We start from the raw sequence: 21,197 nt of genomic DNA on the forward strand, positions 1-21,197 counted from the left end.
AGACCATTCGATTGGAGAGTTGGTTTCCTGTCGTGGATTTCCCTTCTGAAGAACATGTAGTGACATATACAAACACAGGCCTGTATTTTTAAGGCAATATCCATTACTTAGACTACATTGAGAAAAAAAAAACAAAAAATAAGCATTTTCCGAGCTATATACTCTCCCCTCAGCTCTGACTGAGCTCAGGAGGGAGAGTCACACTCCGTCACGCTTATTTTTTCACTAATTTATCCAAGACTTCCTTCCTTTCGTGGCGTCATACAGCGCAGCTCCTACAGGATAGACGTCACTGACGAAAAACCAGTAGAATCTCCTTCTATGGAAACCGTCGCTTTAGCGAAATTGGTGTGATCGTTCTCCAGCAAGGATCGTCTTGTTTTGGAGTCCTTATTGACTAACAGCTTTTTTTTTTTTAGGGGGGCGTTGGGGGGCCTATTTGAAATTCGCCAAAGAAGGTCGAAACGACCACCCATCAAATGACTAGAATGAACCCTATAATAGGTGAAGCCTGCACACTGGCACTTTATTTTTTATTTTTTTTTTATGTTGCTTCTGATCCGATGTTTTTTCAGCCGGGGCATCGCTTGCTTTGGGCCAATGAGTGCGAGAGGGTGATGACGGGTGACATCCAACGAACAAGGTGTACAGTAGTAGTTTCAGCCGTTGGAAAGTCACCCTCCTTTTGCTCGTTTTGCAAATCCCACTTGGAAACGTTTCTACTGCTGCTGCTACTTCAGATTTCTCTTAAATGAAGCCAAGACTAGCGTATGCTCACGCCGACGCCCTAATGGTCTAGAGACTCGAGACGGTCCCGAGATGCAGCGACAGACGAGGGGCGCTTGGAATTCTCCTCGTCTCTCATTTGTAAGGCAGGAGAGCTGAGAGCTGATTGCTGGTGTTAGATCGGGCTCTCTATTCTTCGTCTTCCATGACATCATCAATGACTGACTGAGAATGCCACTGACATTTGCAATTAGCTTTATATATACTATAATATAGGGCTGTTAACGTGAAGATGTTCGTGTCCCTCATGTTCAAGTACTTAATATTCCTGAATCTTATTATTAGCAGCTTCGAATTATTGCCCATTCGTGGGTTATCGGAAAAACTACGTTTTCTAATTGGCTGGCATTGGAAAAAAATATTTTTCCCCATTTATATGAATCTTTACCAATCAAGTTCAGAGGGCAAGGGTTTTCTATTGCCTCTAAAACATGAAGATTTTTCAAGATCAAAATTTTTTGTTTTCATATTCGCACAAGATCAAATTAATTTATTTAAAAAGATGTGATTTTTAGTCTGAGTCGGCAATTCTTGAACCAATCACGACCTATTTACCATGAATAAGAAAATTAACTACATTTTCAGTATCTACTACATCAACTTCTGACCTCGAAGCCCACACGAAATATGTCAAACTTTGGAATCTGCTTCACAGAGGCTCTTAATGCTGATATATGTGTCTGAGACTTCAAGCTGTCGTTTCGTTTCTCTAAATCGTAAGACTGACGGAGATTTGCGCATCCATTTTAATCGTTTCAACAGCTGCCGAACGGAATGCGTGTCCAGTAGGGATAAAAACAAAATGATCCAGCGACCCTCTTGCACTTGGCTTTTTTTCAGCTTCCCTCTACCCAGCAGGACTAAAAAATTGCCAGATCTTACCAAGCATCAAAGTTTAAAACCTCCCCTAAGAAACAGGAAAAAACAAAAGAAGTATGATTTCTCTACTCTTCACAAAATGGCCCTCGACTTCTTTTTTCTTCCTCTGCATCTTCTTTCTTCTTCTTCTTCTTCTTCTCGTTTCCCCTGCCTAAATCTAGAGCCTTAGATGTACTTCCTGGTGACCCAAACGGCCAGGCGTGGATGGACCAGGGACCCGATCTCGCAGTTGACTGTTCGGGTCTCGCCGTTGATGACGAAGATGGCAGCCTCCGCTGGGGAGACCATGTAGTGCCCAAATACCCCGGAGGAGACGATCCCCCGGTTGGTGTTGCCCCACTCGGCCAGTGATGGGGACATGGCCTTGCCCACTCCTGTGATCATCTCGACCTTCCCTGTTGGCGAGAGGTTTCGTTGCAATCAAATTTCCATCTCCTGACAGCCATTTACAAATGTCTTCTATGACTAGCAGTGCACTTTACTGAAACCTAATTTATTTTGAATGCAATTCACTGACTCTTACTCGTTTAAATAACCATTTTACAAATGAACAACAGAGGCACTCATGACTTTACACTAATATATCCCTCTTTTGGTTTTCTTGAACTACATTCCAGTGGTACTCATTACTTTACAAACTTTACTGGCAACCATTGATTTAAACCTATTTCTTTTTCAATACATTCCCGTAGGAGCCCCATTCTTTCATGTATTTGCTAGTGAATCATATCATTTCAACTGCCCTTCAGTAGCACACATTTTTAATACACTCTGGGGTCATTCACTCTTTCAAATCAACACAGTGACACCTAATGTCTTGTGCACACTACTGGCATCTAATTTCAATACCCTTCAGTGACAACTCTGTTTGGTCAAAGAGCAAAGGCTAATGGGACAGGCAAACTTAATGTACTCTTCTAGCCCAAGTCCACAGAAGAAAAAAAAAAAGTTTTCAAAAAAGACACCATCAGAAAAAACTATTTCAACAAAGACCCAAGAGAAGTTTTTTTTAACAAAGGCCCCACAGAAAAACAGAAAATAAGAAAAAATTTCAACAAAGGTCCGAACAACAAAAAAATTATTTTCTTCAACAAAGGCCCCACAGAAAAAAAAATCCAACAAAGGCCCCCACAAAAAAAAATCAGCAAAGACCCCACAGAAAAATATTTCAACAAGGACCCCTCAGAAAAAAACATTTCAACAAAGGCCCCACAGAAAAAAATGTTTTCAACAAAGGCCACACAAAAAATCTCCACCAAAGGCCCCACAAAAAACTTTCAACAAAGACCCCACAGAAAAATAAAACCATTTCAACAAAGGCCCCCACATAAAAACAGAAAACAAGAAAAAAAAATCAACAAAGGTCCCACCAAAAAAATCTTCAATAAAGGCCCCACTGAAATTTTTTCTAACAAAGGGCCAGGAACTTACAGAGAAGACTTGGCTTTTCTCAAAGATCTCTAACCCCGCCCCTTCCCCAATGACACGTCTTGACCTTACCTGTGTGCAGGTCGAGGAAGAAGATGTCGTCCTTGTCCGTGGAGGCGGCGTACATGTCGTAACTGTGAGTCAGCCTCGAAGGGAAGAACGTGACGTCACTGACGTTGAGGGTTGTGATGACGTCGAAGACGTACTCCAGACCGTGGTCTTGAAAATGAAAGAAAAAAGGTTGCAAATGTCACCCAAAATTTCGTTTGCAATCAGTGCAACGTCTTCCACGCCTTACAGCCATCCTTATCCTTCACTATCTATATAAATATTAAGCTGAGTGTGTGGTATTCATATGGAAATTATACATACAAATCTATTTAATATAATCTAAAATTAATTCAACGACCCCACTGATGCACATTTCTAAACTCCCATAGGACTCACAAAAAGGAATGTTTTTAAATGAGGTGCAAACATTGGATCAAGGAGTCAAAGAAGCTGGACAGCTAGATAGGAAACCACCAAAAAACAAAGGATAAGTAACTGACAATGAAATCGAGGTCTATTGGATGTTCGGCGAAAAAAAACCCTTAGGTTCCTTCTAGGACGTCCCTCGTTAAGTGTACTGCAGGAGATACCACTCCTACGGAACACCCAAGGGCCCTATACATGTAAAACCAAGACTTAATTGCCCCACTCCGCACATGTCACTCGGAAAATAACCTTAGGTTCCTTCTAGGACGTCTCTCGCTAAGGGTATTGTAGGGGATACTACCCCTAAGGAACACCCTAGGACAGTATACCTGTAAAACCAACACCTGATTGCGCCCCTCCCCAAACTCCTCACCTGTAACTTTTTGGACGACGATCTTGACGTGGTACAAAGTATCCACGGTGATGACGAGGGACGAATCAGGCACGACGTGGGGCGTTCCCATGAGGGTCGTCTTGTGGCTCAGGACCGCGTCGGTCAGGTAGTCCAAAACCAGCTGTCCCGTCCGGCGCCCTGTCACTGGCTCGTGGCACTCCATGACTACCAAGCCATCTGGAGGAGTTGCGGGAGAAAACACGACACGTAAATTGAAAGTTGACGAGGAGTGAGAAAGGATATATTTTACTATTTAGTTATGGTACCATGGCCATGACTACCAAGCCCTCTGGAGGAGTTGCAGGAGACATTAACAGGTAAATTGAAAGTCGAGGAAGAGTGGGAAAGGAAATATTTTACTGTTTAGTTATGGTAACAGGACCAGCGAGGGAAAATGATCGGACATGAATGTGAAAAGGAGGGGAATCTTTGATAATGGCAAAGGCCCAAGAACAAATGGGATGCGAGTTCAAAAGTAGTGGCACAAGAATGAAAGAAGTCGACCATTCCACAATCTGTGGTAGCTGGATAAAAATATGCATTGTAACATCTAAGTGAGGAATAGGGTTGTGGGCAACATGAGTGTATTTAATGAAATGGAAAGAAGAAATAGCTGAAAAATAGGTATATATATCAGTGATGGGAAAATTTCTGGAAGCAGCAGAAATGTGAAGTCAAATAACAAATTAGTCCTGAAATGCAAACAGGATATATTATGACTTAATGAGTGGACGTATTTACAGGATGGAGAGTTTACAAAACAGATCTACTAGAGGTGTTTCTATTGGGTTTAATAGAAAATAATCGTTTTCGTTACCAGTGACCACTGCTATCATAACACCTGTCTGATCTATCAACCCCCGGGCAACCTAGCAACTTTGCTGCCAAGGGAGAGACAGCCTCTGTTAACAAAAGGTGTTACGAGTAACAGAGAATACGACTAGGGCATACAATTAAGAAAAAATCAACAAATGCAGATAGCTCACGTAATGATGAAAACACGAGGTGTTGTGGGACGCAGTTGTAAGGAGTGAGATCGACGGTCTTCACGTACTTCATGTTGGCCAAGTCCAGCTTGTACAGGCCCCTCTGGTTGGTGTGCGTCACGTAAGCGTACCGGAAGTCGTGGCCCAGGTCCTGTTAAGGGGAGAGAGACCCGAATTCTCTCGTGAGATGGAGACCAACGGCCAATTTTGTAAAGAAGCTCGAGTAATAATCATCAAATTTTGACACAATGGTAGATTTTCAGAAGCAGACTAATATTCTTATTACTCTGGTGGCCTTATGGGGTCATTGTGGCCATGAAAATACGAGATAATATCTCTCATTTGTGGAGAGAGAAACAGGCAGACTAAAATTTCTTGATCCAATAAAATACGATGCAATATCTCCCACTGACTTCTGTCAACAAAACAGAAAACCCCCCACGACTTGAAAATAACTAACACACGCATACAAAGAAACATTTTCCACTAACCTGTACCAGAAATAATAAAAAAAAAACACGATTTAAAACCAAAAGTCAATGTCTCTGACCAAAACATATGTAGTATACACACACATACACACACACACACACGTCAAAGTCTCTCTCACTTAAATCGAATGAAATACTGCAGCAATACGAGAACAGACACCCGCGACCTAAGACAACACGAGTCTCTCTCTCTCTCTCTCTCTCTCTCTCTCTCTCTCTCTCTCTCTCTCTCTCACCTGTGTTGGAGGCACGAACAGGTTCTTGACGAGGTCGAAGTGACCGTCAATGGGCTCTGGGTGAACCGTGTGGTGTTTCTTCTTCTGGGAGGCATCACGAATGACCTGGAAAAAAAATGAAAGAAGAAGACTGAATAACAGAACAGTGGCATCAACATTCTCCATGGGATTTTGACCCCTTAAACACAAACACAAGCGAATGAATAACAGAACGGTGCCATCAACATTTCACATGATACTTTGACACCTTAAGCACAAACGCAAGCGAATGCAGAGGATTATTTACCTGGATGGTTTTGACACCTTCGTCCTTAGTGGATCGCCAATTCAAAACCCAAACTTGGTCCAAATTGGGAACATAGGACACCTCTACCGGGTACTGGTCAGTCACAATTACCTGTTGGAATGAGGACGAAAAATCAAGCTTAGTAAAAAAAAAAATCCTGTTTCTGTATTAATAAAAATGTATGTTTAAAAAATTCTCAAGATTAGTATAAGAAGTTTTTCTCTTTTCTTGCTCGCTTTATAAATAAAAATATATATTAACAAATCCCAAAACAGAAGAAAAAAACTCTTCTCTGTTTCTGTATAAAATAAAAATTAAATATTCAAAAAATTCTCAAGATTAGTATAAAAAGTTTTCATTTCTTTCTCTCTATATAAATAAAAATATATATTAACAAATCCCCCCCCCCTTTAAAAAAAAGAAAAAACTCTTCTCTGTTTCTGTATAAATTAAAATGTATATTTAAAAAATTCTCAAGATTAGTATAAGAATTTTTTCTTTGTTTCTGTATGGAAATAAAAATATATATGAAAAAATCCCTTCTTCAGCAGGGCACTAGCATAATTATTTCTTTAGTTCAGCGTTAGTATAATCATCTGTCCAACATGAACTTGAATTTACACTATACAAGCAAAATATTTAACGGTTCTTAAATGAAGATATCATAATTTTCTATCCAATCTTTAAATAGAAACTTACACAATCTAAGCAGGCTATCTAACGGTTCCTAATAAAGACATCATACCTATGACTCAAACCTTCACATAAACGTACACAATGCAAGCAGACTATCTAACGGTTCTTAACAAATAAATCATATTCACCATGAACTGTCATTAACAACGAACAGGTCACAGATTGCTTACGTCAACAACGACCATCTGCTGGACGGAGACTACAAGGACGCGATCCCGTCTGGGCTGGGTCACGTAGATGTATCTTTCGGCGACGTTGATGGCCCTGCCCCAGGAGCAGTTGGTACCTGTGGGGGGTGAAATAAAAATACTTCAGTTCTCACTGACAAACTCTATAAAAAGCAAGGAATATAAAAACTAAGCCAAAGGCCCACCGCTGGGACCTATGAGGTGAACTGAGTGAAATAATGTTGGTGTGGTTGGACAGCAAGATAAAAATGCCAGTTAGAGGAGTTGCACAGGAGAAGAAGGAAGCGGGAACAGAGGCAAAGTAAAAGGCAGTATTTCCTCTTCCTCAACTATAAATTGTGAACTTCAAACAATCAATTCACCAAGTCATATTTCCCCCAAAAATTCTTTTCTATTGCCAAGGCATCAGTTTCTTCCTCGACTCACAAATCTGATCCTTAATGAACCTGTCATGACTTTTCTCAAACATTTCATGGCGTCAAATTCTCCAGCCCCTCGGAAAGAGTTGCCGATTCGTCTATATTTTTAAATGTTGAAGAAGATAAGAAAGAAACCTGGCGTCTTTAACTAGTCTAGACATGAAGAAGACGAGGAGAAAAGGGAAAAAAAAAGGAAAGCTTGAACAAAAGAAATAAGATAATGAAGAGAGAAGGGAAAGAAAGGAAGATGAAATGGAAGATAAGAAAAAACCATAAAAACACGAAGAAGATAAACAATACACAGAAGGGAAGGGAAATGGAAAAGGAGAGGATATACAAGAAAACGGGACGAAAATCATAATGAAAGGTGAAGAAAATAAAAACTAGAAGCAGGAAAAGAATTCCAAAGCGGCTTCCCATCTGAGAATTATTGATTTCTGCTGCTGTTGGTTAATCCCTAATTGCAATCCACGGCAGTCGACTAACAACCAAGGACATAATTCCCTGTCCAATCCAAAAGAGCAGCTGATCCTCCGGCTGAGAGAGAGAGAGAGAGAGAGAGAGAGAGAGAGAGAGAGAGAGAGAGAATTACTTAATCCTCCATAGCACCAGACGCAAATTAGGGAAGAGAGAGAGAGAGAAGAGAGACGAGAGGAGAATTGGAGAGAGACGAGAGATGAGGAGAAGAGAGGAGCGGAGAGGAGAGAGAGAGAGAGAGAGAGAGAGAGAGAGAGAGAGAGAGAGACTTGCTTCCTTCTGGCACAGGGACACAGCTGTGTGAGAGAGAGAGAGAGAGAAAGAGAAAGACTATTGCTTCGCCGTGGCACCAGACGCAACTTAATGAGAGAGAGAGAGAGAGAGAGAGAGAGAGAGAGATTCGCTCGCTCTCCCGTAGCACAATCCAGAGAGAGAGAGAGAGAAAAGAGAGAGAGAGAGATAGAAACCCAGCAACTGAGGGAAGGAGAAAGGTACGTGCTTAAGGATATAAACGCGGGACCTCCCAAACTCGTTGAAGACGAACTCGAAAAGAGCCTGGAGAGTGTACATGTTCGCTACAGCAGGACTCCTCCTCCTCGGGGGCGCCGCTCCAAGGACTAAGCAGGAGTCTGAACAGATCTTAAACAACATCTCGCCGCCGACGAGAATGAGTGAATAAGCAATGTTGGGTGACAGGGAGTTTCAGGAGAGAGAGAGAGAGAGAGAGGTAGTGGCGAAGAAGAGTAACGGAATACAGACCAAAGAAATGAATATAGAAATTTGGACCAGAGCCCAAGCGCTGGGACCTACGAAGTCATTCAGCGCTGAAACGGAAACTGACGGCAGAAAGGTTTGAGAAGGTTTAAATAATAAGTGGTAAACCTCGCAGGTGCACTACGAATCAGTCGTTAGGAGAGGGGTGGAAAGTAAGAAGGAAGGAAGAGAATATGGATGGAGGTACAGTAAAATGAATGAAAGGGGGTTGCATATAGAGGCCGAAAATTTAATTTAAAAAAAAACAAAAGAAGGTTAGTCTAGTCCGTCGGAAATAGCGTGGGGCCACGAAGACTGAGCACAATTAAGTAAGTACGTCATCTGTTATTCACTGAGAATGAGACAAGTTACCCAAAGAACTATAAATATGCTAAAAACTTCAACAAGACACTTGAGAAGAAATTATAATGGAAGTTTTTACCCTGAGTTACTTTGGAAATGAAAAGAGGTTATGTAAATGGAATGGACAATAGACAGAGCTCTACTAATTCTCGATTCCAAAATGCTTTTGGATAACGTTGCCACTAGAAATCTTTTATTCGATTTTGAACGTCAAAATAGAACCTGAACGCAAGACACTGTGTATATGTATGTATGTATGTATGTATGTATATTATATATATATATATATATATATATATATTACGAGAATCATACATACATACATACATACATACATATATATATATATATATATATATATATATATATATATATATATATATATATATATATATATATATATATATATATATATATATATATATTACGAGAATACACACACACACACACACAAACACACACATATATATATATATTATATATATATATATATATATATATATCTATATATATATTTATATAATATATTATAATTTATATATATATTATATTATAATATATATATATATATATATATGTGTGTGTGTGTGTGTGTGTGTGCAGCGAGCTACAAATGTCCTTTAATATCTAATTCGCTGTACCTCGGAATTAATATATTTTCATATATATTAACCGAAGGAGAATTTTTTAGTCGATGGCGGTGTTTGTTTACGGCTTCACTGTGCGTCCTGAATTTGTTGGGTTCGATGGTTCGCGCCCGTGAGCCGTCAAATTTCTTATCGACTAAAAAATTCCCCTTCGGTTAACATATATGAAAATATATTAATTCCGAGGTACAGCGAATTAGATATTAAAAATGTAGCTCTATGTATGTAAACGAATCACAGTAATGTGATATGACTCACAAATATATTACTGGGTGTCTTTTTTACTGTAATTTAAGTGTCCTATGTAATTCTAAATTTCCATTAAACACTATGTATACCTGACTAAACTTATATATTTCGACTGAGAATCTCCAATCCTTCACTGGTTGTAAACTTTATTCATAGTTTATTTTATTAAATATATATATATTATATATATATATATATATATATATAATATATATAAATTTATGTAGGTATACATAAATTTATGTATACCTATGTGTGTGTATATATTCTATATATATATATAGATATTATATAATATATATATTATATATATATATATATATATATATATATATATAGGTATATATGTAGGATATACAGCAAGGCAAATACTAGAAACTACAAAACATAGCACGACTCAGCATTCCTGACCTTTATCTCCGCAGACGTACTCCTGCGTCCCAGGGATGACGTCAGTTCCTTGGATGACGTGGAAGAGCCTGCATTCGTCCGGTTCGTACACGGCCACTCCCCAGTCGTGGAAGACGAAGACGCGACTCTCTTGCTGTTCGCCGGCTTCGTAGAGGGAAGTAGGAGAGAAAACACTTGTTAATCCATTCTCCGATTGTCTGACTTACTGATGAGTGATGAAGGGCTACGGACAGACTTTGGGTGTATTTTTTTTATGGGTAGGGAAAGAGGACGTGCATAGGGGAGTGTGACTGCTACTGGCGAAAGTCTTGAGAAGTGACAAGAACTGGTGAAAGTCTTGAACGTACCTACGAGAGGCGAACGTGGTTATGGATGGCAGGATGAGAAGAGGGAGAGAGAGAGAGAGAGAAGAGGAGAGAGAGAGAGAGTAACAGCTTCGCAAAAAATAAATAAATAAATAAATAAATAATAATAATAATAACAACAACAAAATAAATAAATGAGACAGGCAGTAACAGCTTCGCTAAATTAAATAAATAAATAAATAAAAATAAATAATAAATTTAAAAAAATAAAAAATAAATCCTAACAGAAAAGAAAACGAAGAGACGGTTTAGCAAAGATTCATACAATATCTTAATTGGGGAAAAGTGAAAAACTGTTTAAAAACGAATAATTTGACGAAAGATGAGTGTTATAGCGAACGACGTGCGGAAGTAATGACCGATTAACGAAAGAATGGGTGGAACATATTTGAAGAATTACAATGGAAAAACTGCTCATGAAATGAAAGGATACATATTCCTGACTAACTGGGAGAAAGAAGGAAGAAGAAAAAGGAGAATCGGAACTAAAATAATAAGAGTAAAAAAGTGTTACACACAAACAACTAAAGTACAGAGGAGAACGGCGAAATCCATGGGAGGTGATGAATGAACTACTAGTGAGGCTCAGGTATAGAAATATGAAGATGGTAAAAGCGCGAAGTATAATTCAAATCTAATTAATTCTATTTATAAAGCATTTTTTATGAATTCATGACTAATTATTGCCACATTTTATATTGGTATTCAATCAAATTCCCTTAGTAATACTACAAAAAATTAAAAACAACACTTCAAAAATAACGAACAAACTTTTCTCAACCATAAAAAAATTGTTCCCGTGAAATCATTTGAAAAAAATGGCCTTTTATCCTCTCTCTCTCTCTCTCCACCATCCCTTCCGGCAGCCTGACATTTCGTGTATCGTGTATAAGCTGTTCATTAAGCAAAAGATTATCCCCTCTCCCGCGGGAGCTTCCTGCAATCGACCAGAAGTTCAATCTCAGAACACGATATTAGTAGCCATAGTAGATTCACATCAACCGTGCATTTGATGTCTAGGCCCGTTCCTTACGACGCCCCTGATTGGCTGTTGATAAACCAGTCTCAGGGCTGGAAACTCTCAGTATCTCTCTCGAGCGTTCACATAGGCAGGATGTGTGTTCCTCCTCTTCTGTGGGATGCGTCTTTCAAACGTATGCCTCAGGAGAGGTGGAACACACATCCTGCCCATGTGAACTCTTAAGAGAGACTGAGAGTTTCCAGCCCTGTGACTAGCTTATTCAACAGCCAATCAGGAGCGTCGTTAGGGACGGGCCTAGACATCAAATGCACGGTTGATGTGACTATAGACACTGGCGTCTTGGATCGTATCCACAGCAACATGTACTGGTACTTCCTTCTCTCTCTCTCTCTCTCTCTCTCTCTCTCTCTCTCTCTCTCTCTTTATATATTAAGGACCTCATCAACGCAAGAGCACGTGTTTCACAGATATAATTTCTGGCTCACATCGAGACCGTATCTATGTCTTTTTAAAAATGTGGGTCAGTTGGTAGCGCCCTCGCCTCTCAACTGAGAGACAGAGGTTCTACCCCGATGTGAGTCACATGAAGGCCATGTACGTTCTAAGGTGCCTGGACTGCTTCGCCCCGATTGGGAATCGAACCCGGGTTTCACTTTTTCCTCTCTTTAACTCTCCGTCCCTTTATCCACCCCAAGTGGCCCACACAAGTCGAACAATAGCCACATACTACATACACAGCTCACTGCTATGAATCAAGAGATGCTAATGGCGTTATTTAGGAATCATGACGTAATAATAGTTCCTTCTTCGTCCAGGGATCGAGAGAGAGAGAGAGAGAGAGAGACCCTCAAGATACATTAGATCATTTCAGCAGAACCCTAGCGCATTCCGAGACGCTTTTGTTTGGCGAGCTTCAATGGCACTCACGCATTCATAGAAAACATTTTCCATCCGGGGTTTTTTTCCCCCCCAAGAGATTTTGCTTTGGGGTGGGGGAGGGAGGGAGGGGGGGGGTGGGGGGTGGGAAGTAGGCAACTTGCGCATTCCGAGTACCTTTTGTCTTGAAGAGGCTAGTCGTAACAATCGCGCACACACACACCAACAACGGTCTTGGAGTTTTTTTTCTTTATTTATTTTTTTTTCTTTACTATTTCTGAGGAAATGTACGTTAAATATGCAAAGGCAATCTAAGCTATTCTTCCTGATATTCCCAAATTCCCTAAAACTTCTGCCAGCAAAATCAATTATGAAAACGAATTTCCACCTTTAAAATTCGGCAGCCCACTTCAACCAGAACGTCGGGTAACTCTGGTCCTCTTGAAATGTCGTTTTTAAATGGAGGATATAAAAATGAAAAACATAAAATCATGAGTTCATTCTCTGAAAAGTGAAACCAAATCTTTATGTATTATAAGTGAAAAAAAGAATGAACGAAATGATACGATTCGTTAATGTATACATTTTCATGGGGTACGTATCACTCACGTATGTTAATCTATTTTTATATAAAATGCCAAAATTTAATGCATTTTTTAAAAATTCCGGGATGTTCTATGTTATAAACTGGTGCATAATGTCTAATCATACACAACTCCTACCTACATTATAACTCAGATCACCGTCCCTACAAATCAAGTGACCTCAGATGACCCTATAACTCAGGTGACCTTTCTTATAAATTAGGTGACCTTTCCTATAACTCAAGTGACCTCAGATGACGATGACCTTTTGTAAAACTCAGGAGACCTTTCTTTGTAACATATGACGTCTGATTCCAAATCACAAAGCTTTTTTTTTCCCTCATTCCATATTAAACTGATTACATTTCCAGTTGAAATTAATTTAATTTCCAAGTAAAATTAATTTAATTTCGCGTTAAAATTGATCCCATTTCCAGTTAAAATTGATTAAATTTCCAGTTTAAATTGATTAAATTTCCAATTAAAATTGATTGAATCTTTTATCAAAATTTAATTTCGTTAAAATAAATTTAATTTCCAGGAGAAATTTATTTAATTTCCAATTAAAATTTAATTACCAGTTAAAACTGATTTAATTTCCATTTGAAATGATCTCTCAGGCAATTCCAAGACATACCATCCTCCAGCCCCCATACTACGGATAAATATAATAAACATTATATTTATTCTCCATAATTCTAATTCCTAATTCCTTCGCGGTTCCAATTCCTACCGTGGCTCCTCCTCAGCTCCTTGTGAGGAGGATGAGGAGGCTTCAAAGTTTTTGTTCAGATAAATCTTTGTCCCGAAAAAAAAAAACCAAGATGGCTGACATTTGACTCGAATACTGTTACTGAATGTATATATACCTACTTCTACGTGAAGAGGTTGCTGTTGTTGTTTACTGAGAGAGAGAGAGAGAGAGAGAGAGAGAGAGCAGAAAATATAAACCATGTTTTTTTTTCTCTATTATCTAAATGAATTCCATTCTTTCGTATTTTCCGTTTCTCAAGCAAGCTACGCTAGTGTGGAGAGAGAGAGAGAGAGAGAGAGAGAGAGAGAGGAGAGAGAGAGAGAGAGAGAGAGAGAGACTTCTTTCCTGATACACCTTTGTATACACCTGATTACGGAAAGCAGTATACTATTGTTTGGCTCACAAACAAAGGCAGAGTTTCTGTTCCTCTTTTTTATTTTACTTTTTTTTTCCTTATAAAGACAAATTCTTACACATCTTTGCATCCAGTAACCAGGAGCAAACATTTTCGATTGTGGGCAGAGACTGGGAGTCTGACAGCTGACTGTCAATCCCCTTCGGAATATATTCACTTCACAGGCTCTTTCTTCCCTTCCGTCTACGAGTTTCGGAATTTTCTCCTTACTTCTGGTTTTCCTTATTATTATAATCTTCCTTCCTTCGAGAGGCGGTCTGTCTCTCGCTTTATTTATATGTAGTTTAGCCATCTTAACCCCTTACATTTGCTTTCGCTTTTTTTTTCACGTTTTCTTCAGGCCTGGGCTAGAAAAAGATTATAGGCTGAAAGTCCAATTTGCTTTGTTTCTCTTAAATACGTGAGTGAATATCACCACACAAGCGTACACACACACACACACACACACACACACACACACACACACACACATACATATATAGTCTATATATATACTATATATATATATTTTATATATATACATATTATATATAAAATATAAAATATATTATATAAATATATATACATACATATTTATGTATATATATTTTTATATATACACAAATATATACACAAATCTATTTATTTACAAATATGTATTTTATATACACATAAACACACAAATACGGGCACTACCACATAGCACACACACACACACATACACACACAAGATCTAAGCGCAAATAAAAATGAAATCATGGGTGTGAAACGGCCCCCCCCCCAAAAAAAAAAATAAATAAATAAACAAACTCGCTGCCCAGAGCACAGGGAAACGCCAGTTCTATTATTACTGCGGGCGTTAAAATATGCTCTGTTTGTATGCAAATGTCCCGTTGGAACTAATTTTTTTTTTCCATAACCAGGCGGTGTTACTGACAGTGGTCAACGGCGCTCGGCCATGTTGATATGTTTTCCGTGCTCAATTTATATGCTGTGCCCCCCCCTTCGCGTTTAGGTTCAATTTAATTCTGGCCCCCCCACCGGGGGGTGGGGGACCTAGGAATTGGTTTGTGTAACGCTAGTGTAATGTATATATAATAATATAAGTATATATATATATATATCTTATATATATAGATATATATATATAGTATATAATATATATAAACACGTATGTATAGTACAAATATATACAGTATGATATACTATATACATATATCTATATTATATATATATAGATATATATATATATATATATATATTATATATATAATATAAACAGTGAGAGAAGAGAGAGAGGAGGAGAACTGAGGAGAGGAGAGAGGATGACTCGGAGAGAGAGAAGGAGGAGAGAGAGGAGAAAATAAATAATGCACATCACGGCCGTAAAGACTAACACAAAAACAAAAACTCTGTCATTAAAAAAAACGCAAACCTAACTGAATATAATATAATAATATATATATATATATATATATATATATCTATTATATATATATATATATATGTATATATATATGAAGGTACTTGACTTACTTGGAGCTGGATTCTCTTGAACCACGAGAGAGCTGATGTCTCGAGCCATCCCGCCCACGCTGGTGGCCTGGCACATGTACGCCCCTGTGTCGGCGTAGCCGATGTTGCGCACGCGCAGCTGCGTCCCGTTCCCGACGACCTGGTACTTGTGGGGGATGTCCACCCGCAGGGGCTCGTCATTCTTCAGCCATTCTACCTGCTGGCGAAGGGGGAAGATTCAGTAGATTTGAATGCGGCGAGATGGTAAGTCTGCTCTCTCTCTCTCTCTCTCTCTCTCTTCTCTCTCTCTCTCTCTCTCTCTCTCAAATTGGAAAGAAGCCCCTGGCCCGACTGAGGTGCTGGTATAAAGGCGCCTTCTCGACTGCTGTTCTTTTGGGAGCATTTTTTGTCAACTGCATTTTTTTTTTTTGTAAATATCTGCATGCCTTGCCTATTTATAAATTTATATATAAAAAGCGTCCTTTAGCAGCACACCTTGTAAAAACACTATTTTTGTTAGTTTATGAAAAACGTCCTCTATCACCTATACAATTTGCAAGAACATCCTTTATCATATATACTTCCTATAAAAAAAAAAAAAAACATTACAGCCTGCAGTCTTTTAAACAAGTACTTGACGAAATGTAATTTTTGGAAAAAGGCACACCAAATATGGCCTTCGTAAAAGCAAGCTTTAGCTAATACTTTTAAAATTTATCAGTACTTCTAAAAATTATCGTTGACTATATTAAAAAAAAAAAAAAAAACTTTTATCGACTTCAGTTAACTTGATAAGAATTCTCGCTAAAAGCGGTTCTTGTGTTCATTATTTTTCAACAACATTTTTCGTTGAAGATCAATTGCCTATCTGCACAACCTGCAAAGGACACCTTATACCCTTTGCAAAAGTATTTTTTGCAAAAAATACCCTTCGCCAACAGCAGTTCTTTGACCAACTGCGGTCCTTATGAAAACAACTCTTAACAAAATTTCTATTTTCTTTTTTTTCCTTTTCGTCCTCAAGACCTAAATTTCATAAATCAAATCATAATCAAATCAAGTCACACTTAAACAGACATTCGGCTTCTTGTAAAAAATCATTATAGCTTTCAGTAGATTTTTTCTATATAATATTAAAACTGTCCTTACACTAGTTTAACTGAACTCAAACGCGTACACACACACAAAGAGCGCAAATCTAAGAGGAAACATCGTATTTCTAAGATATGACCAAGAAGATCATTATAATGTTAATCTCTTATTATCATTATCAACATTTATCATCTTATCATTATCATTATCAGCAGCAACAGACCGAACCAAACGCGCACACACACACTACACACACACACACACACACACACACACACACACACACACAGAGTTCAACATCTAAGAGGAAACACCGTAATTCTAAGAAATGACCAAGAAGATCATTGTCATGTTAATCTCTTTATCATTATCATTATCAGCAGCGACGGTATTAAAATCTGCTAACGTTATCACCTTTGGGAAAGGCTCCCCTGTCGCCCTGCAGCTCATCACAGCCTCTTCTCCAGGTCTCAGGCTCTGGATGTGTGGAGTCACCTGGACGGTTGGCACGGCTGCAAGCGAAGAGAAAATGTACCGTCACAAACAAGAACCAGAATGGAATAGAATATATATGACGACTGGGACCCAAAAGGTCAACCTGTGGGACCTGTGAGGTCACTCGGTGTCGAGAGGAATCTTCAGAGTAAATGGTGACAAGAGGTGTAATGGTTTAAGGCCGTCTTTTAAAACTTCCTCTGGCACGAATCTGCGCAAATCTTGAATAATAATAATAATAATAATAATAATAATAATAATAATAATAATAATAATAATAATAATAATAATAATAATAATTGCAATAATAATATCAATGGCAATATATAATATATATAGATTTCTGTCGTCTAAGGTTTATTTCCTCTAAATAAATAAACCTGAGACAATAATAATAATAATAATAATAATAATAATAATAATAATAATAATAATAATAATAATAATAATAATAATAATAATAATAATAATAATAATAATAATAATAATAATAATAATAATAATATAATAATAATAGTATCAATGACAATATATAATAAATATAGATTTCTGTCGTCTTAGGTTTATTTCCTCTAAATAAATAACCCTGAGATGATGATAATAATAATAATCATAATAATAATAATAATAATAATAATAATAATAATAATAATAATATATTAAAATTCCATTCCACAATTATATAGTACAGTATATTACTATGCAAAATAAACTATATAATTGTGGATTTTTAATACTCAGATTGTTCTTTTCGAGATTGTGACCTTCTAATTAAAATAATAATAATAATAATAATAATAATAATAATAATAATAATAATACGTCATTCCAACACAGGAGCCAATACAGACTTGACGACCAATTCTCAGACTTCTGACCAGACGCAATAAGGACGAATACACGGTAGTATATAGACACTTACTGTGCACAGTGAGAATGTGGGTCTGGACGACATCCTTGTTGCGATCAGCGTGACAGGTGTAGTTTCCTGCATGGATCAGCTGTAGTCTGGTCAGGTACAAGGACCCGTCCACAAAGACCCGGATGTCCTGAAGGAGGGCGCCAGGAAAATTAATCAATCACTCAAGTTTATGAAACTAATTACTAATTTATTATGAATATATTTTAGATGACGACGGTGGATGTCTGGTATTTTGAGGGTGTAAATTCATGAAGCGATACCAGAAATGTATGAGAGAGAGAGAGAGAGAGAAGAGAGAGAGAGAGAGAGAGAGAGAGAGAGAGAGAAATAATCTAACAATAATCTATATATATATATATATATATATATATATATATCTATGTATTATATATATACTATATATATATATATATATATATATTATATATATATATAGACAGACGTATATATGTCGGTTTATAAAAACAACCTTACCATAAATTCTAGTACAAACATACACAAAAGTATCACACCATTAGAAACAACCCACCTCCGAATTCAAAGCGGCCAGATCGAGCCCGTTCCTTCTCCAGACGATGGGGGGCGATGGGGTCCCAGTGACGTCGCACTTGATCTCAAGGTTGTCCTCGACGCGGGCCGAGACGTGGTTCACTTCTAGGGCCTTGTCGAGGGACACCACGGACACGCCTGGGGTGGGTGGGGAGAGAGAGAAAGGGGGGTCTACGTGAGGGTGACTGCAGCGCCTCTACCGGCAGGAGTCTGAAGCGAGTTGACAGCTGCTGCGGCAGTAGAGGCTTTGTTTACGTTTCGGGTGGAGATGAGAGTCATGGAATGAGGAGTTCAAATCATCGTGAAAACGGGCGTGAAATAACTTGAAATTGTCAAAAATCACTTACAATGAAGAGGAGAATGTTGAGGAAACGAAAATGGGCATGAAATATGTAAAATAAATAAGAAAACATTAAAAGTAAAGGGGAGAATATTGAGAAACAACATAAAGAAATAAGAACGAAAATAGAGTACTGAAACTGAATAAAAATCTTTGTAATAAATATGTGAATGAAGATAACACGCTAAAATGAAAAATCTGAAGAACAGATGAAATGATGGAGTAAAAAATATAATGATATTAAAACGCCCTCATGAAAGAATGCATCGTGACCGTATAAAGAATAGAAAATGGAAAAAAAATATACTTAACAAATTAAGAACCTATTAATGAACTGACAAATTAAATTCACGAAATCCTATATAAAACAAGAATAAAATAAAAGAAAACAAGGAAATAAAATTAAAAACAAAATATAATGAACTGAACGACTACTTTCCCCCAAATTTCATTACACGCCGTCGTCCAACCCCGGGTCAGCCAATTTCACTACTGGCTCATGCGCAAGTATGCAGAATGAAGGTACCTCCCCCGTCCAAGCTTTGGGAAGGTAAATACCGCCCCCTGGTTCGAGACCATTTGTCTTGACCCTCTCTTATATTACCGTTGTTTTGTCGAGTAAGGGTAGGCTCGTCTATAATAAAATCGGTGTGAAAATATGACTTAATTAAAACGTACTGTATATATATATATATATATATATATATATATATATATATATATTATCGAACTACAAATGTCCTTTAATATCTAATATGCTCTACCTAGGAATTAATATATTTTCATATATGTTTAACCGAGGGGGAATTTATTAAGCGATAATAGAATTGGCGATCGACAGGCGCGAACCATCGACCTATCAATTCCAGGACTGGCAGTGAAGGGCTGCACTGCCAGTCCTGGAATTGAGAGGTCGATGGTTCGCGCCTGTCGATCGCCAATTCTATTATCGCTTAAAATTCCCCCTTGGTTAAACATATATGAAAATATATTAATTCCGAGGTAGAGCGAATTAGTATTAATGGAAATTTGTAGTCCGATATATGTATATGAATCACGGTAATGTGATAGACTTATATATATATATATATATATATATATATATATATATATATATATATTATATATATATGTATATATATATACACATACTCCACGCACTGACAAAAAAATCTCATAATCGATATTCCTTAGACTAGGTAACAATAAAAAAAAAAAAAAAAAAAAATTATAGTGCATATGTAGAATTGGATTCCATCCAAGCAAACGCGCCCCCCCCCCCCCCCCACCACCCCAGTAACAAATAAACATGACAAATATTAGAAAAATCATCTAAAATTCATACATACCCCAGACACTAAAAGAGCAAAATTTCCCCAAACCAAAAATAATAGCCAATCACGATGGAATTAAACAATAGTCCAAAAAATTATTTAATTAATTCACAGGCTCTAAAACCAACCACTAAAATTCATTCTAGGAGGTGAAAATATCGCATGAATTCAGAATTCGTTAAAGAAATCCCATTGATATATTAGAGAGGAATGGAATATAGAATTTCGGGCCAAGGCCAAGTGCTGAAACGTAAGAGGTCATTCAGGTCTGAACAGGCAATTGGCAGTAAAAAGGTGTGGAAAGTAAGACGGAAGAAAGGGGAATATGAACGGAGATACAGCAAAAGGAACGAAAGGAGTTGCAGCTAGGGGCCGAAGGCACGCTGCAACGAACCTTAGAGTAATGCCTACAGTGCACTGCGTGAGGTGCACTGAAGGCACTAAGCCCCTATGGGGGTGTACAGATTCAATGAAACACAGACTAAGACCAAAGGGACTCAAAATTACGACTCTATCCAGCGGTAGAAATTGGCCGCTGTCGTTTCCTGAATAGTGTCAGGCCTGGAATATAAAAAATAGTATAGTCTCGATGCAACACATATACAAACTCCATTTCAACTACATCTGTTCCGACGAGCAGATCGTTCCAGTTCGACGCCGACATTACAATAACGCAATCGCAATTACGTGTTATCATCGCGGCATATATGACTAATTCAGAAGTTTTGAAATCGTCGGTTGCAAACAAACTTTTCGATTGGCGGGATAACATTAGCGGATAATAGTGACAGTTGTAGGGAAACTGGGGTGAAAGCTGCATAATATTATT

General features: G+C 37.9%; 1 protein-coding gene across 1 annotated transcript in view; it reads right to left on the reverse strand.

Moving 5' to 3' along the window:
* Positions 1–525: 525 nt before the first annotated feature.
* Positions 526–21,197, reverse strand: part of LOC135214311 (follistatin-related protein 5-like) — a 276,003-nt gene continuing 255,331 nt past the window's right edge. Inside the window, exons 10-21 of the mRNA XM_064248473.1 lie at positions 18,675–18,832; positions 18,146–18,272; positions 17,143–17,240; positions 15,658–15,853; positions 10,167–10,310; positions 6,830–6,945; positions 5,964–6,074; positions 5,678–5,782; positions 4,951–5,101; positions 3,944–4,141; positions 3,166–3,312; positions 526–2,060 (exon numbers count right to left, since the gene is read on the reverse strand). Of these exons, the coding sequence (XP_064104543.1) occupies positions 1,831–2,060; positions 3,166–3,312; positions 3,944–4,141; positions 4,951–5,101; positions 5,678–5,782; positions 5,964–6,074; positions 6,830–6,945; positions 10,167–10,310; positions 15,658–15,853; positions 17,143–17,240; positions 18,146–18,272; positions 18,675–18,832 (1,781 nt within the window). The 3' untranslated portion in view covers positions 526–1,830. The remainder of the gene's footprint in view (positions 2,061–3,165; positions 3,313–3,943; positions 4,142–4,950; positions 5,102–5,677; positions 5,783–5,963; positions 6,075–6,829; positions 6,946–10,166; positions 10,311–15,657; positions 15,854–17,142; positions 17,241–18,145; positions 18,273–18,674; positions 18,833–21,197) is intronic.

This window comes from Macrobrachium nipponense, chromosome 45, assembly GCF_015104395.2.
Source record: "Macrobrachium nipponense isolate FS-2020 chromosome 45, ASM1510439v2, whole genome shotgun sequence".
NCBI classification, from domain to species: domain Eukaryota; kingdom Metazoa; phylum Arthropoda; class Malacostraca; order Decapoda; family Palaemonidae; genus Macrobrachium; species Macrobrachium nipponense.